The following is a 17963-nucleotide window of genomic DNA, read 5'->3' as shown; positions in this document are numbered from 1 at the left end:
TGTTGCTTCCTGATCTGCATACAGGTTTCTCAAGAGGCAGGTCAGGTGGTCTGGTATTCCCATCTCTTGAAGAATTTTCCACAGTTTATTGTGATCCACACAGTAAAGGCTGGAACTCTCTTGCTTTTTCCATGATCCAGCGTGTCTCCCTAAACAGAATGTCAGAGCTGGAATAGATCTCAACTGTCTGAACTGTACCTTTCAATCCTTAACTTTTCTTTGTCACTTTATATCCAGTGTTAGCCTATCTATCCTTTTTTTTAAATTATTTTTTATTAAGATAAGATTTGCATACCATCAGATTCCTGCTTTTAAAGAATACATTTCTGTGGTTTTAAGTATATTCACAGAGTTGTACAACCATCACCAATGTTTGTTGTAAAACATTTGTATTATCCCCAAAGAAACCCCAAATCAGTTAGTAGTCACAAATCCCACTTGCCCAGCCTTTGGCCGTTACTAATCCGTGGTACCTATTCTTGAGTATCCTTCATTTGCTGAGCAGTTAACCATCTACAGAGTTCTTGGACTATTCTTTCTTTTTAAGTGACAGTAGCTTGTCACTGGCACCCCACTCCAGTACTCCTGCCTGGAAAATCCCATGGAAGGCTGCAGTCCATGGGGTTGCTGAGGGTCGGACATGAAGTTGCTGAGTGACTTCACTTTCACTTTTCACTTTCATGCATTGGAGAAGGAAATGGCAACCCATTCCAGTGTTCTTGCCTGGAGACTCCCAGGGACAGGGGAGCCTGGTGGGCTGCCGTCTATGGGGTCGCACAGAATGGACACGACTGAGGTGACTTAGCAGCAGTAGCTTGTCCCTGTCAAAGAAAAAATGTAAATTTTTACTAGATGAGGGATGAGATTGGGGATTAAAAATACAAGTTTCCCATTAAGATTGGTGGACACTTCTAGGCACCTATAACACTTGCAAGCAATATTCAAGATTGAAGGGAACATTCTGCAATGTATTTCTTCTGTTACTATGTCCTTAAACCCCTGAGACTCAAGGAAGTAATCTTCTAGTGCTAGTGAAGTTTACTTGCTGCTGCTGTTTGCTTACTTGGTCGTGTCCAACTCTTTGCTACCCCATGGTTGTAGCCTGTCAGGCTCCTGTTGTCCATGGGGTTTCCCAGGCAAGAATACTGAAGTGGGTTGCCATTTCCTCCTCTAGGGATCTTCCAGACCCAGGGATTGAACCTGTGTCTCCTGCTTGGCAGGTGGACTCTTTACTACTGAGCCACCTGGGAAGCCCCGGTAAGATTTACTTACATATGGAGAGAAAAACAACTTCTGTCAAACACGGCTAATCCTCTCATCTGTTCCATTCTGTCCCATTGGCTTGTCCTAGTCTTTTCCTGTATTTCAGTATTCCCATTTTCTTCAGTATTTAAAGAGTTTCAAATTCCCTCCAAACCTCTTTTTGTTAACACTTAAATAAAAAAGATTCAGAGTGGTGAGTTTCTCTTTTCCAGTTTTTTAACCCTTCGGCAGTATTTGGTAACATTAAGTCATGATTGCTCTCCTTTGTCTGTATTGCCCTGAAAACTTGATGTTACTGTGGGAGTATTAACTCTTAAGGGGGCTTGGGTTAAAGAGGGGGAGGAAAAGATATACACCTGACCCTTGAGCAAGTTTCAGAGGAGGGTAGGAGGCTCACAGTCAAAAATCAGTATATAACTTATATTTGGCTCTTTATATATGCATTTCCTTTGAGTTTGCAGTTCTGCATACACAGATTCAACCAAGATGGTGTATAGTACTGTAGTGTGTGCTATTGAAAAAAGAAATCTACGTATTGGTGGACCCTGTAATTCAAGCCTGGTTTGTTCAAGGGTCAGCTGTATTAATATTTCTCTTTGTATATCTCTATATTACTGAATTTGATTTAGAAGTATCATTGTTTTCATAGTAAGTAAAGGAAAACAATTTAAAGTAATTTCCTACATATGTTGACAGTATTAACATGGAGTATGAGTCTTGGCTCTTTTTTTAGGGACTAGCAATTAAAGTACATTGCCTATGTTTTTCAGCTTATGTAGACACTAAGGAGGGCGTTCTTTCTGACATTTCAAAGTAACCCATGTAGGGGGTATACTTTCTTTGTTTTTCTAGTGAGTTATTCTCCCCATCTCAGAAGTACCAGCTTTTGGTGTATCATGCAGATTCTCTCTTTCATGATAAGGAGTATCGGAATGCTGTGAGTAAGTATACTATGGCTTTACAGCAGAAGAAAGCCCTAAGTAAAACTTCAAAAGTGAGACCTTCAACTGGAAATTCTGCATCCACTCCACAGAGTCAGGTAATTGGAGATAGATATGTGATATGTTTTTAATTTGTTTGTATTGAGAGCAGGAGAGGTGGAAGGAATTTAAGACTGCTTATTAGATGTAGAAGATGTAAAATAAAAAGTAATTTTAAGAAAAAAAAAAAAGTAATTTTAAGGACTTCCCTGGTGGCTCAGTGGTAAAGAATCTGCCTGTCAGTGCAGGAGAAACGGGTTCAATCCCTGATCTGGAAAGATCCCACATGCCTCGGAGCAACTAAGCCCATGTACCATAACTATAGAGCCTGTGCTCTTGAGCCCGGGAACAGTGGTTGACAAGATAAGCCACCACAATGAGAAGCCTGTGCACTGCAACTAGAGACCAGCCCTGCTCGCCCCCCGCTCACTGCAACTAGAGAAAAGCCTGCACAACAGTGAAGATTCAGCACAGCCAAAAATAAATTTAAAAAATTTTAAAGTAATTTTAAAGGGGAGCTGACTGGAGAAACAAAGGTTAAAAACCACTTAGGTACAAGAATTCATCCAACCAAGCACAAAGGGCTAAAAACAAAATTCACTCTGGATGAATTGAAAAATAGAATTATCTGGGCTCTAACCAAAGTCATGTATTAGTCCTCCTTTTTATACAAACAATTAAGAAATCGAAAGTTTTATTTATTTTTTAATTTAATGAAAGTACACTTTCAAGATGTCACTCAGTTTTAGGATTATGAATACCTGGGGAAATTCATATGAAATTATCTTTCGAGTTCTTACTAGTTTTGGTTGCTTGATGATTAAATAAATGAAGGGTAAAAAACTAATTTCACCACTTGACAGTTATACCATTGCTAGATATTTACTGTAATAGTTGATTTGCAAAAGGTTTACAAGGGTATATAAGTAAGCTGCTTACTATAGCACTGTTTATAATGGTAAGAAACTACAAGCAAAAGTGTTTATCAGTAGGATCTAGTTATAGTGTAGCCCTAGGATGGGATATTGAGGAAGTGAAATATAGCGTTGTATGTGCTGATTTGGAAAGGCCTGTATATATTAGTAAATAAGCTTTTAAGTAGTATGTTCACTACTCTTTCTGTTTAAAGGTGATAGTTATTTTAATTTTTTGGCCACACTGTGCTACTTGTGGGATCTTGGTTCCCCAACCAGGGATTGAACCTGAACCCACCTTGGCCCTCTTGGCAGTGAAAGTGTGGAGTCCTAACCACTGGACTGCCAGGGAATTCCCTAAAGGGGATAGTTTATAGACATATATCCTGGTATATGCCTAAAATATATATGGATAATATACATGGAAAATTTAGCATATGTGTGTGAAGAAAATTAACAAAACTTTAGAGGAGGGGAACCTTGACTTTCAGTTTGAACCTGTCTTTAAATTATACATGCAATTTACATTTAAAAGGAATGTCAGAATGAACTGAAGTGAAATTATGAATCACATTCTGTATTTTTCCACATTAAAAAAAGACAAAGTAATATAATTGCTTTTTTTTTTTTTAGCACCTGTACATTTTTCTCTTGTTTTATTTCTCTTTATGTAGAGCCTTTGTGTTTTGTTACTAAAGAGCTGATTGCCAGGAATTGTTTTCTGGCCCTGAATGGAAGTCATGTGTATTATCCACACAGAATAATTCATAGAAGTAATATTTGGGGGCATTCTGTATGCTAAGCACTATGCTTATTTAATCTTGAAGGAGTTTTTTTAAAAATTGAGATACAGTTTACAACATAATATTCACAGTTCAGGGTAGGATATTGAATAATTCCAGAATGTTTACATCCCTCTAGAAAAGCCTTGTGTTTTTTATTTCTGTAGCCCCTGGAAATCACTGACCTTTCTGCCTCTGTGGGTTCGCCTATTCTGGACCTTTTATATGAATGGAATCATGCAATGTGGCCTTTTGTGGCTGGCTGCTTTTACTTAGTATGTTTTCAAGGTTGATCCATATTATGGCACATAATAAAGAAGCAATTGTTTATTCCTTTTTGTTGCAGAATAATATTCCATTGTGTGGATGTGCCATATTTTAACTATTCATTAGTTGGTGGGCATTTGTGTTTCTGCTTTTTATCATTAATGATGCTATGAACATTTTTGTGCAGGTTTTTGTGTGGACATATGTTTTCAGTTTTCTTGGCTGTATACACAGAAGCAGAATTACTGGGTCATATGGTAATCATGTTTAACATTTTGAAGAACTGCCATACTGCTGAAGTAATATTTTGAAGAGATGTTTTCATTTCCTCTTAAGTGTCTTCCATCTGAAATTGAAGTAAAATACAAAATGGCTGAATGTTACACAATGCTAAAACAAGATAAAGATGCCATCGCTATACTTGATGGGATCCCTTCAAGACAAAGAACTCCCAAAGTAAGTCGAATTAACAATTTGGTTACATATTTTTCTCTTCCCCAGTCCTTCCAGCTGTCTTCCTCTGTGTTTTCAGGGACTACATCCGAACATTTTACAAACCTTGTCTCTGATTCCCACTTTGTTCCCCTGTTCTCCCTGTTTAGAGAGAGGAGTGACTTTCTTATAAGACCCTGAAAATTCTGCTGAGGAAAATGGTAGCTGGAGAGTACTACATGTGTTTAATTATTTTGTTTTTCTTATTGTAGGAAACATGATTTGCAATATATTTCCAGGTAGCAACAGTACTTTTTAAGAATCTCATTTTTTGCATTCTGTAGGTATGCCCATTTGATAATGTGTATTCCTTTTATTTTCAGAATTAAAACTTCAAGGTTCTTTGTACGTATTTGTGTATAGGATAGTATTTGTGTTTTATTTGGCAATAATAGTATATAGAACACCTTCAACTGAAATCGAAAGATCTAGTTTCTTGTCTTTGCATTTAGGGCATACAAGCAGTGTGTAGTGTGAACTTGGGCAAGTTAAAAATCTGGCTTTACTTTTTTCCTTATTGAGGATGATAATACTTTCTCTGGTATAAACTAAGTTCATGGATGTGAGAATACTTTTTAAAATACTATTCTATAAGGAGTATTATATTAGGCATCTGAATACAGGTTTTCTTTGAAGTCCAGTTTAGAAAAACAATGAAAATCTTAGCTCTTAGGAGTGAATTCACATCATTATTTAATATTCTAACACATACTTTCATGTCACCTACTTTCCTCTCTTCATTGAAAAACTGCAGTGTAGTTAACAATAGGAACTTGTGCACATCTTTCTGCCATTAAAAGAAAAGGAATTATAAGCAGTAGGGACCAGGTGTATTTAGTGTTTTTTCACCCAAGTGTTACTGAGTTTTAAAAGTAATCACACTTGATGAGAACATGTTTAAGCATCTCATGTTGAAGATTTATTTAATATTTTCTGAATTTTAAAAATTAAGCTATTTCTTCATATTTTATGGTGATAATTGTTATTTAAAACATTTGTAAGTGTATTATAGACTAACCTGTCTCACAACAAGCTGGGCACTGTATACTTAATTATATTCTGGTACGCTATGAAAGTCTTACCCTAAGAATAATTTTTTTGTATATATGAGGGTGTCTTCATTTGGAAAATGCTACTTTGATTGTAAGCTTTGAAGGATACCTAGTCCTTATCTTATTGGAAACGTTCCATAATTTCTTCTTAATGACTTGAGGGAATTTGGGGGCATTTTTAAAAATGAGTAATGGCCAAGAAAGTGAGCCTTGTGGTATCCAACACTTTGGTGTTTACAGCTGTCGTTTTAGGAAGAACTAGAGGAGTCCACATACGTTAGGAGTACATATCCTTCATAGAGCTGTTGTAGCCAGGAGCAAACAAAGATGTGTGCCTCAAACATAAACCTATAATATTTACAGTTTTTCTTTCTTGTCCGTTAGGGAGTTAACTGGCTTCTCAGTCTGTGTAAAGGACAAGGAAGTGAGTCAAAAAACGTCTAAATGAACGTCTGTTAATGTATGGTAAACACCGCCACACATTCCTTCACATTTTAAAGGAAAATTCCAGTGTGAGATTATTATGTCTTGGAAAATCTTCAACTTTTAAGAGAAACATACCAAGAAACAATTTGTCACTCAGTTTTTAGAAAATGATGACTGCTTATATTTATAACTGGTGGAATGCAACTTTAATGATGTCCCCAAGTAAGGATCTGTTTTTAAAAAGAATTGACTTTCTAACTAGGTAGTTCTCAAAACTCAAAGTGTCAGGTAGTTTAAACGGAATATTTAATATTTGTTGAGATAGAAGGCCCGTCAGTCATAGTTCGTTAATAACAAGCAGTCAAGAAAGGATTTTAAATTTAATTCTTTTATTTTTTTCAAGTATTGACACCAATACTGGAGTTTTCCTTTAAGTACCTTTTTTTTTTTGCATTTCAACATAGCCTAAAATGGAAAACCTGAGGCCAAATAAAAAATAGTTTAATTTCTAGTATTTCATTATTTCATTGAATCAGTATGGATTAATGCCATACTAGATTGTTTTATATACTGTGAGTTCATAATTGGAACAGATGTTTTTCATCTTCAGAGTAATTTTTTGAGTAAATATCTGGCATACCAAGTTACAGATAATTGAAGAGATCGGGGATTGGCTCTTTTTCTTTTGTGCCCTTGTGTTGACTGCTTTCTTAGGTTAATGATCTGGCAAACATTGTGTTCCATTTAAGATCTATTAATTTTAAATTGGAATATTGTGTACTCTTTGTACTATTAAGATCATTTATCTCTTCTCTGTAACATCTGTATTCTTTGGAACTTTTAGGTTTTGTCAAATTTTCCCTGTTGCGTTTTTAGGAAATTGTCCTGCCCCCACCTCTCGCCTCCAAACTGAGTTACATATTTGAGTTGTGCTAAAAATGCATTCACTAGATTTAAATAATAAAGCTAATCTCTGGATCATTGTCACCTCTGGAGATCAGTTAGAGTTTGATTCTTGTAGCATTTTTTTGAGTCAGACAATACCTGTGAGTCAAAGCTTTAAGCATTAGAAAAGCTAAGAGTCTAGCTGCTAGACTAATTGTTAAAGAGGAGCCAAATGTTTTACTTTTGTGTCCATCATTTCCTTTTTGGGGAAAATTCATCTGATCTTTTTAAGCTAGCTTTGTTAAGACTTCCTCACTTTATATTACTGTGATATTAAGCTTAAAAAATAAAATATGTAAACAGACATTTTTAACATAGTTCATCCTCTGTTTTAAAAATCAAGGTAATTAGAATCCTGTAACATTTCTCAAATGAATGTTACTTCCATTTCCAGAGGCAGCATCTTTGGTCCAGATATTATTGGGCCTTTTGGTTGGGTAAGTGTGAGGAATTTGGGAGGTAATGGGAGGACATAGAAAAGCAAAGGTAGTAATTTCCTCTTTGTTTGAAGAGTGGGGTTGCACTTTGTTTCCACAGGGCCTTGAGTAGATTTTTCAGTAAAAAGTAGAATAGCTAATAATGAAAATCGGAACTTATCAATGGTAAGATTGTATTTTTAAATACTTACCTTATTATCTTTTGTTTTCACTGCAGATAAACATGATGTTGGCAAACCTGTACAAGAAGGCTGGTCAGGAGCGACCTTCCGTCACCAGCTATAAGGAAGTGCTGAGGCAGTGCCCATTAGCCCTTGATGCGATTCTAGGTAAGGTCATTCTTCCCCTATTTTCATGGAGTGTTTACTCTCTAAGATAGTGATTCTTAATCTTGGCTGTACATTAGAATAATTTAGGTTACTACTGCTGTGTATTCTTTCACCGCTGAAAAAATACTGTAGTTGTTCTGTCATATGCGTCTTGCTTAAAATAGGGAAAAGGTTGCCTTACAGCCTTGGAAAAGTGTAGCCTATTGCTTCTTGCATTGTAGAAGGATGCTATGCCTCACCTTCTTTCTCCTACTTTCTGTTGGATTAGGTTTGCTGTCTCTTTCTGTAAAAGGTGCAGAGGTGGCATCAATGACGATGAATGTGATCCAGACTGTGCCTAACTTGGATTGGCTTTCTGTGTGGATCAAAGCCTATGCTTTTGTGCATGTTGGTGACAATTCGAGAGCAATCAATACCATTTGGTGAGAACCACAAAGTTAATTGAATATTCTTAGGACTCTTATATGGAAGTTGATGTATCTAAATTAGCAAAATGGAAAAATGAGATGCTTATCTCTTGTTGTAAAGCCTGTTGTCCCTGGGCTTTGTTAATCTCTTAATGTACTCAGTGGCCCCAGATGTAATAATCTTTGTTAAATGTAAACTTGGACCAAGTTTAACTCTGTGTGTCGTACTTGAACCTGAAAGAACATCTTTTTGGATGTCCTAGAAGCATGGTTTTTGCACCATCTGACCTGGGTTGCCTCGGTACTGGGGTTTTTCTTTCTAGTTAGGTAAAGTCCAGGGTCATCAGAGTGGGATTTGTATTAGGCAGAGTCATTTGGTTGAGTAATAAATAGCTGTTACTTTGAATGATATTATATTTAACACATACAGTATATATTATCTTTTGGAAAACTGTAACCAAAAAGTTCTTTCTAGGTAATGAGAGAGATTTCTGCTTTATTCTGTGTATTTACTATCTTATCTTGTATAACTTTAAATTACAAGCTCAGAATTAAGAAAATTAGTTACATGGTTTGTTTTTGAAGTCTTTCATTATGAAAAATGAAAAATCTTACATAAAATAGTACCCTTATGCCCATCACCCAGGTTCAACAACTAAGAGACTTAAGATATATTTTAAGGTTCATGTTTAATATTTTGAAGTTCACTAGAGAAAAAGTCCTTGTTGAGAGATAACGTGGACCTACTGGGAAGCTTAGCAGATCTGTACTTCAGAGCTGGAGACAATAAGAACTCTGTCCTCAAGTTTGAACAGGCACAGATGTTGGATCCATATCTAATAAAAGGTAAGTAATTCTTGGGACAGGATGGAGGTGACTGTACAGGGTCAAATCAGAAGATAGGGAGAAGATGTAGCATGGTCTTCTGATAACAGCTTTTCATAAAATATATGAGTAGCCTTTTTTTAAGGTCCTGACAATGTCTCTTAACACTGGGTAATTCGGTTTTGAGTAGTTGTTTTTGCTTGGATTCAAGTGTCATATCCCCACAGATCATTACTTGACTTTTTTTCTTTGGGGAGGGATCACAGCCCGTTCTTACGGTTTATAAATTTATGGTGTGTCTGACTGAGAATTTGGATGGCATCCCCAGAATCATAATATCCTTTTAGGGAATTTAGGTTCACTATGTCCTTAAATTTAGTTTAAAAAGGAGTAAGTGAACAGATACTAAGAAAGTGATAAGATGATTAAAAGAAGTAATTAGAAGTGAACAACAATGTTTTAAAAAGTCACTGATGTAAAAGAAGATTGGTGCTAAAGAGGTGAGCCACAGGTCCACAGAGATAGCGTGGACCTACTGGGAAGCTCAGCAGGTCTATACTTCCAAAGGATGGCTGTCTGGTGACTGGCAGTGAGTGAAGGAAATGTGTGCAGCAATAGTGATGGGAAATAATGTTGCATAAATAGGCAGAAGTCTGCTTGCAAAGGCCCAAAAATGGCCATCAGAAACATACGGCCTTGTGACAATAAACATGTAGACTCAGAAGCTACAAGAATGACAGAGCAGGGAGGGGACCTTCACAAGCATGTAGATAGGGAAACAGATTCAGAAAGATGAATTTGTTTGCTCAGAGTCCCTCCTGCCCAGTGTTTCTCCTCTTTACCAAACTGCCTTGTGCCCATGGTGAAAATGGCGTTTTAAAAGTACTAGCCTGACGGTAGTCAGCTACTTAAGATTGGAAGCTCAGAGCCGAGTCCAGGGAACAGCAGGGAATGTTGCAGTAATTTGATTTAAGAGACATTTTCATGTATAGTAAGGAATGGAGGAGAATGGTGGTAAGAGACGGGTGACAGTGAGCTAAGGCCCCTTTTTTTTTTTTTTTTTAATAGAACATAAATGAGAATAAAGGGGGTCGGGGGGCAGGGGAATGATTTTAAATGAAATAGACTCCAGAAAGAACTGGATGGCTTTTTCTAGAATAGACTAGCTTTTTTCTGAGACTAACTGGCATATGAAGTGTATACTCCTGATTGTGTCTAGACTTCTTGGAAGAGAGAACTTAATTTGATGCTTTTTTTGGGCCTTTTCTGGTTATGTGTTAGGATAACTATGGCTGTATTATCACGCCACAGGATGTAGGGACAAATAGTTCCTGAAAATTACAGGCTTTCAAATTGTGAGGTAGGTCCTTCTACTCCTTTGCTTTTTATTTTTATTTATTTGTTTTTACTTTTATATGTGTTTTGTCTTTTTAATAGTCATTCTGTAGGAAAATGGGAATGCTGGTGGGAGGAGCTTATGATATTGGAGAGGGCTCAGACCCTGCAGAAGCCCTTTTGTGGGCTCTGATGAAGGTTGTAGCTCTGTTAGAAAAGACCCCTGCTGCTTTAATGAGCCTCTTCCTCTGTAGGAATGGATGTGTATGGCTATCTCCTGGCACGAGAAGGGCGGCTGGAGGATGTGGAGAACCTTGGCTGCCGCCTTTTTAATATTTCTGACCAACATGCAGAACCGTGGGTGGTCTCTGGGTATGTTTATGCATTCTCTTTTCTCTCTAGTTTTAGTAGATTCTTTAGGAAATTGTGGTTTCACCTAAATAGAACATAGATTTGAAAGCACTGGTTTAAAGAATCATCAGACTTGAATTCAAGTCATGGTCTGTCTGTGACTCTGAATGCATCATTTCTCTCAGTCTGTTTTCTCATTTGGAAAATGAGGATGCTGCCCCTGCTTTGTGGGATAAGTGTTTACTGAGTGAATACATCATGCTCAGCTCTGGACCTGCTCACAAGAAGCCATCCGTGAGCAGGCCAGGAGCTGTGCTACTTTGTTATTGACCTGGCTTAACAAATTCTCTGAATATCTCTGATCTGATAACATATCCAGATCATCAGATTTCTTTTTGTAGTTTTCCCTTCCATATCAAGATTTTACCCTTAAAAATAAATATTCAGTAGATTTTTGTTGTTCTGTTGTTTTTCACTAATACCTTACGCTAAAGTTTTAAGGGGTGTGTAGTAAGGATCATGTAGAAGGCCGTCTCTTTGATTTTTCCTTTTGAATGAAATTTATTTATGGTCTTCTTTCAGATAACTTTGATTGTATTTTCCTCCAGGTGTCATAGCTTCTATAGCAAACGCTATTCTCGAGCCCTCTATTTAGGAGCCAAGGCAATTCAGCTGAACAGTAACAGTGTTCAAGCTTTGCTACTTAAGGGAGCAGCGCTTAGAAACATGGGCAGAGTCCAGGAAGCAATAATCCACTTTCGGGAGGCTATACGTCTTGCGCCTTGTCGCTTAGATTGTTATGAAGGTAAGATAATTATAGATGGTGTGGCTCTATAGCTGTGGCACTCAGATGGAAGGTTTTGTTGGGCCAGCAATTTCCAAACCCTGTTGCACATTGGAGTCCTCTGTGGGTACTTTTAAAAATCCTGATGCTGCGTCATTTCAGTACTGTGTAAGTCAGAATGTTTGCTGTTGGGCTAGAGACGTCAGTACTTTTTTATGATCCCAGGAAATGCCAACATGCAAACATATTTGCGAACCACTTCATTAGGCATTACACATTTATTTAGGGCTGGACTTTTCACTCCATACTTTCGTAATTCATTTTTCTTATTTTTTTGTTTTGGGTATAGTTTTGGTGTTTTTTTTGTTCTGTTTTGTTTCTCAGATGTGGCTCACTTGTTAATGTGAATCTCTCTGTGCCGGCACTATGCTGGATTGGTTGGTATGTCTTTATTGTTTGTTTGTTTGTTTTTACAGTTGTCTTACCTTGGGCTACTACTCATAGGATAACTCTACATCCATATGTCAGTGTTGGTTGTGGGAACTGGTCAGTTCATTGTGACCTCCAGAGTAGGCCTCATCAGGGTCAAGCTTTGTTTTGTTACATACTATTTTAGGTTCGTGTGAACTGACCCTAGGAGTTCAAAGCTGTGCCAGCTTCAGCAGCATTTGGTGACTCAGTCACAGACGTTAAAATAGATCTTACAAAATGCAGTTCCTCCAAAGCATATTTTTATAAGAATTTAAAAATAAACCCAGGAGTCTAGGAGTGATTTGCTCTTAACAGAAAGATGAGTTCAAATTTGAGAAATAAAAATTACAGTTTGGGGACTTCCCTGGTAGTCCAGTGGTTAAGACTGCCCTGCCAATGCAGGGGGCGTGGGTTCGATCCTTGGTCAGGGAAGTAGGATTCCACATGCCTTGCAGCATGGCCAAAAGATTAAAAAAAGAAAGAAAATTGGAAGTTGGAGTGAAAAACAAATCTGCTTAGATACCCAGAGATCTATGCCTCTTTTGGATTTGTTCTTAAAGAAACTGCAGCAAGCCAAGCTTTTGGTTTCTGATTAAATTCTTGATCCTGAAAGTAGTTTCCCTATCCTCCAGTTGCTTTTATCACACTAATTCCCTTCTGCTGTGTGCCTGTCTCACCAGAGCCCAGGAATGCAGTCGAGTATTTCCATTACCCAGATGAGTGGTTGGACACAGGATAGTTAGAGTTTTTCCCCAGTTGGCCTGTGGAGCTTTATGAGATGACTTCACTCAAGCTCCCATTTGGAGATTTGGATCAGGGTGACTTGGTAATGCCTTCCGATGTATCTTGCAGCCTTTAGCTGAGCTTCCTTTACTGATCGGGGCCCTGGATTAAGGGTGAAGTGTGTTCTTAACATTTCCCTTTGAATTTCCTATGGGGTTTTAGCAGGAAAGTAAAACTATTGAAGTAATTACAAACAACCATATTCCAAAGTCCACCATGTTGCCCTTAAGAGTTAGGTAATTTCTAGTTAAGTAACTGTAGTGTGTGGTAGAATGTGCACAAATGTTATAAATGCCACTAGGGTGGAGGAGTGTATATAGAGAAAATCTGCCAGGGAGTGTGTGGGTTTGGGGTTTAAGCTGTTTTTCTGTTTTGATGAGTGCTTTGTACCAAAGAGTACTTCCTCTGTTCTCTTCGATTTCTTGGCACGAAGATTTGAGAGTTAGAATTGTCCCCATGGAGCATCAGCCTCTTGCTGTGGGTTTAAAGGCAGAGCTGCCAGTCTCAGTATGTTTGATCTCTGTGATAAGCCCTTTTCATCCAGTTTAGGGAGACCCTAGGTTGCCCCCTAGTTCCTTTAGTTTTTAGAGTGAACAGTAGGAACCTTCCCCCTTAAATTTAGGACTAAAGGTGACTGAGCAGTACTGGAAATTAACAGCTTGTTAAAAGGCAGCAAGACCTTGGGTTTTGTTGGAAATTTCATCTTTTCACAGTATCAATTAATGAGTTTGTTCTTCTAACAGAGAGCTGAGCTGGCTACATGCTTTGATTTACTTCTGCATATCTGTTAAAGGTGTCTTTGCACTACAGGCTTTTCCCACATTCATCAGGTGCTCTTGGGAAGAGCACCTCTTAGCTGTTTCAATAACATGCCCTTCAGTTTGATCTCACCATCAGAGTCTTCCCCTGACCTGCCTGTTGTTTGAAACTTTGAAGGTTTGCTATTTAGAAGGCTGTCAGAATGGAAGCATGGCTTGGAATGGTAATGTGGTTGAACTTTTTGTGTTATATTTTTTCAGGTCTCATCGAATGTTACTTAGCCTCCAACAGTATTCGTGAAGCAATGGTAATGGCTAACAATGTTTACAAAACTCTAGGAGCAAATGCACAGACCCTTACCCTTTTAGCCACCGTTTGTCTTGAAGACCCAGTGACACAGGAGAAAGCCAAAACCTTATTAGATAAAGCCCTGACCCAAAGGCCGGATTACATTAAGGCTGTGGTGAAAAAAGCAGAACTACTTAGTAAGTATCTTGCTTACTTGCCTGTTCCTAGTTAATTGTGTAAAACCTGAGTCCAGTTGAATTCTCTAGTCCCAGTTGGTTACAGATGACCAAACAGGTGTGTGCTTTTGCAGTAGGTCTGAGCCTATTTGAATTGGTTTATATTTAGCATAACCAAACTTAATTGGCTTAGACCTTCTTGGATTGGCAGTGAATTACTTGTAGAGTGGCTCAAGCCAGCTATGCTCGGTTAGTACCTATTCAGCTCACTTTGTCCTGAACTAATTTGGGCCGAATACAACTGGTTTTAACCCATCATGATTCTCCTGTGACTTCCCTTTCAGCCTTGGTTTTTTTAAATCCTGATTTGTGAGGAACTGAGTTTGACCTAGTTTGGCAAATAAAATCCATTTTGGCTTTTTATATGAACTTTGGCTTAGAATAAGTTTTTAAAAATCATTTTTATATGAGCTTTGGTTAAGAATAAGTTTTTAAAAATCAGAACTCAAACTGCTGACTTCCTAATGGAATAGGGATTCAAATGAGCTTGGTCTTACTTCCTGCCACACCAGTGTTCTCTTGACATCTATAAATAGATATTTGGATTGTGATCATTTTTGTGGTTACATGTATGTGACCTGCAGTGGGAATATATTTTGAAATGTGTAAGGAGGAAAATGAGGGTCTTTTTCTTTTCAGGCAGAGAACAGAAATATGAAGATGGAATTGCTTTGTTGAGGAACGCACTGGCTAATCAAAGTGACTGTGTCCTGCATCGGATCCTAGGAGATTTCCTTGTAGCTGTCAATGAGTATCAGGAAGCAATGGACCAGTATAGTATAGCACTAAGGTAGGCACTTAGCCTCCCATGGGGGGAAGCTCATGAGGGGTAGAGGAGGCAGGGATCAGTGTAACAGGAGTTCTGGAAACACACACACTATGTGCCCACAGTTGAAAACACAGTAACAATAGTAATGATAGTGTTCGTTAATTTATGACTTCTAAAGTCTTAAGTGATATTAACAACATTAAAGAACTGTTTCACTCATAACCAGCCGCACCACTATAACATCTGTTTTCATTTGTGTAGATCATCTTCCTGGCCTTGCCAACACATATACATATTTTTATAGGGTTATACGTAGTATATATTTTATATTCTGCTTTTTCAAATCAGCGTATTGTAAGTACTTTCCCATGTTTCTATCTACTGTAGTTAAGAACTTAAGCTCTGAAGAATACTGCCTTTACCACCTGTTACCTTGGGAAGTTACTAACAAATTTCCTTGTCTATATCTATCTACCTTATTAGGTATTAAATGATTAAATGAGGATTAAATGATTATTTCATGTAAAGCTCTTAGCACTGTGCCTGGTACATAGTAAATACTAAATAAATAGTGGTATTCTTACTGCTTAATACAGAAGTGATTTCTTTGAGGATTGTCTGTGTGTCTATAAAGTTATGGTGAAGGCCTGTCTTTAATGGAGTCTGATCACATCCATTTACTTGTTCAGCAGTTGAGCACCACTCATGTGCTTGGCATCTCAGTAACCACTGGGGATGCTGTGATTCTGGGAGCTCACAGTCTCAGATGTGCAGGCTAATAGATACCATGTGCTAAGTGCTTTCAAAGCAATCTCTAGAAGGCAAGGTGGGAGTGCAGCGGGTGGGAATCCATGGATGTGGGTGAGAGCTGTATGGAAGGTTTCAGAGAAGAGATGATACAGATCATCTACAGTTACATAAGTAGGAACAGGATTCCAACGTGGGTTTCATCTCCTTTTTGAAAGCCCAGAAGCAAATAAATGAGAAAATAAGATAAAATATAGAGGTGGGATTTGCTTGAGATTGGACACCAGCTGGCCTTAGTGATGGTCACAGAGGCAAGCGGAAAGATTGTTTAGGAACCAAGTAAATAAATGTTCTGGACCCTCTGAACTTTGAGGGTTTAGATATGTGCGATCCTCCTAGCTCCTACAGTCAAATGCCCAGGTAGGGGTAACTTTGGGTCCTGGGGTCTAACCTAGGAGTTGACAAATCTGATTCATGGTAAGCATGATGGTTTTGGTTGCCTTCTGAAATGCTGATATGCTTAATTGTATTGTAAGAACATGGAACAATTCTAACGCACAGAAAAATAAGTATTTTTTGTAACCTTGTAACTTAGAAATCCCATACTCTTAAATTATATTTGAATTTTTCTGCTAATGATTGCTTGCTGCTTTTTCATTTATCTAGTATCTTCCTCTGGCAGAATGCTAGGGGTTTTAGGTGTGAAAAAATTTAAGAACTATATATGGAGAAAATTCAAATTGAGAATTCTAAAACTTAGGACAAGACGCCTTTTTCACTTCTAGTGGTGGACTCCCTCAATCCTGCCTATGGAACTGGAGTTGTTTGGAGAGGCCAGGCATTAGCAGATTCTCTGTGACTGGGTGGTCATTTCACTGCCGTACCAGGGAGATGACACATCAGCCAGCAAGAAGCAAGGCAGAGATTCAGGCCTCTCCTCTGTTTTGTTGTCCCCTAGTTTGGACCCCAATGACCAGAAGTCTCTAGAGGGGATGCAGAAGATGGAGAAGGAGGAGAGTCCCACGGATGCCACTCAGGAGGAGGATGTGGACGACATGGAAGGGAGTGGGGAAGAAGGGGACCTGGAGGGCAGCGACAGTGAGGCGGCCCAGTGGGCTGACCAGGAGCAGTGGTTCGGCATGCAGTGAGGCAGGCAGCAGCTCCGAGGCCACACTGGCCTGCCCTGCTCTGAGCACTTCCGTGGACTGAAGGAACCTGTAGGAGCCTGCTCTCTGGGAGGACAATGATTCAGCATGTGATTGCAGCAGGGGTCCCTGCCCCTTACTCCATATTTCTAGTAGTGACTTCATTTTTAAAAACCGAGCCTGACCAACCCTGCATCCTCCCCTGCTCCTGCCAGGGAGGCCCAAGTGAGTGCTCTGAGAGGCCCATGGACGTGTTGGGGCTTCTGGGACAGAGTGCTTTTTGTTTCAGAATCTGAAAGCTCGAGGACTAGACAGTGTTTTGTCTGTGATACTGTGGATGGGTTTAAAGGGGCGACCTGTCGTCCAGAGCAAGAGTCATCTCCCGGCGGCAGCATGGGCTGGCCCTTTCAGAGAGGGTTTCCTGTCCCAGAAATCATCATCCTGAGTTGTCCCAACTTCCCTAGTAACCTTGCTTCCTTCTGCAATGTTAGTAATGCCTTAAGCTGACAGTTGCTGTTTTGCAGAACAGTTTTCCGATTTGCTAACCTGGTAACTTGCCTATGAGCCTGGGCTGAGTCTGAGAAACAAGTGTGACCGAGAGCATGAACAGAAGCGCAGTTGGGGTAATTAATAAAACTGTTTTTTGTACAGTAATGGTGTTGGGTTGATCAGAATGGGAGCCCTTTATAGATTTTTTTTGGTGTCTTGTTTACAGTGCATTGATTCAGACGTAGAATTATTTGCCATAAATAGACTCCCTTTCTTCCCAGAGTGTTGGGAGCCAGAAGGAATGGGAACCTCAGATATACTGAGTTGGTTCATCTATTTGCATTTTCAACTGGTAAATTCCTGGGAAGAGTCTGGCTGGATTTTAGATTGATTTTGCCAGTCTCTGTCGGGTGCTGAGATCGATGTCCAATTTCAACATTCTTTTGTGGGATCAGCAGGGGTCTCATTCCTGGGCTCGTGTGTTGGGAGACTTCACCCACCCTCTCCTCGTTTAAAATGTGATGCTTTTAGAGGTCAAGGTAGTAAGGGGTGGTGCAGCTAATCTCAAATTCTCATTAAAATTAGTCAAAGGTAGTACAGAGTATTAATTTGACATAAATGGGAAGTTCTGTCTTAAACAGAACTATTGTACATGTCTAGGGTACAATCAGAGAAGGCAATGGCACC

The 17963-nt window shown here is 38.8% G+C and overlaps 1 protein-coding gene across 2 annotated transcripts in view; it reads left to right on the top strand.

Moving 5' to 3' along the window:
* ANAPC7 (anaphase promoting complex subunit 7) overlaps window positions 1–17438 on the top strand; it is a 20710-nt gene extending 3272 nt beyond the window's left edge. The window contains exons 2-11 of one of the 2 annotated variants that reach the window (XM_010841358.1): window positions 2116–2302; window positions 4543–4662; window positions 7776–7887; window positions 8156–8309; window positions 8998–9140; window positions 10709–10826; window positions 11414–11610; window positions 13863–14087; window positions 14766–14916; window positions 16601–17438. In XM_010841358.1, the coding sequence (XP_010839660.1) occupies window positions 2116–2302; window positions 4543–4662; window positions 7776–7887; window positions 8156–8309; window positions 8998–9140; window positions 10709–10826; window positions 11414–11610; window positions 13863–14087; window positions 14766–14916; window positions 16601–16790 (1597 nt within the window). In that variant the 3' untranslated portion in view covers window positions 16791–17438. Of the gene's footprint in view, window positions 1–2089; window positions 2303–4542; window positions 4663–7775; window positions 7888–8155; window positions 8310–8997; window positions 9141–10708; window positions 10827–11413; window positions 11611–13862; window positions 14088–14765; window positions 14917–16600 lie in introns of both variants that reach the window. The other variant, XM_010841359.1, reaches the window with a different exon arrangement.
* Window positions 17439–17963: the final 525 nt, after the last annotated feature.

This window comes from Bison bison, unplaced genomic scaffold (genome assembly GCF_000754665.1).
Source record: "Bison bison bison isolate TAMUID 2011002044 unplaced genomic scaffold, Bison_UMD1.0 scf7180017864160, whole genome shotgun sequence".
NCBI lineage: Eukaryota > Metazoa > Chordata > Mammalia > Artiodactyla > Bovidae > Bison > Bison bison.
The sequence above is the reverse complement of the archived record's forward strand: the minus strand, read 5'-3'. Positions and strand labels throughout refer to the sequence as shown.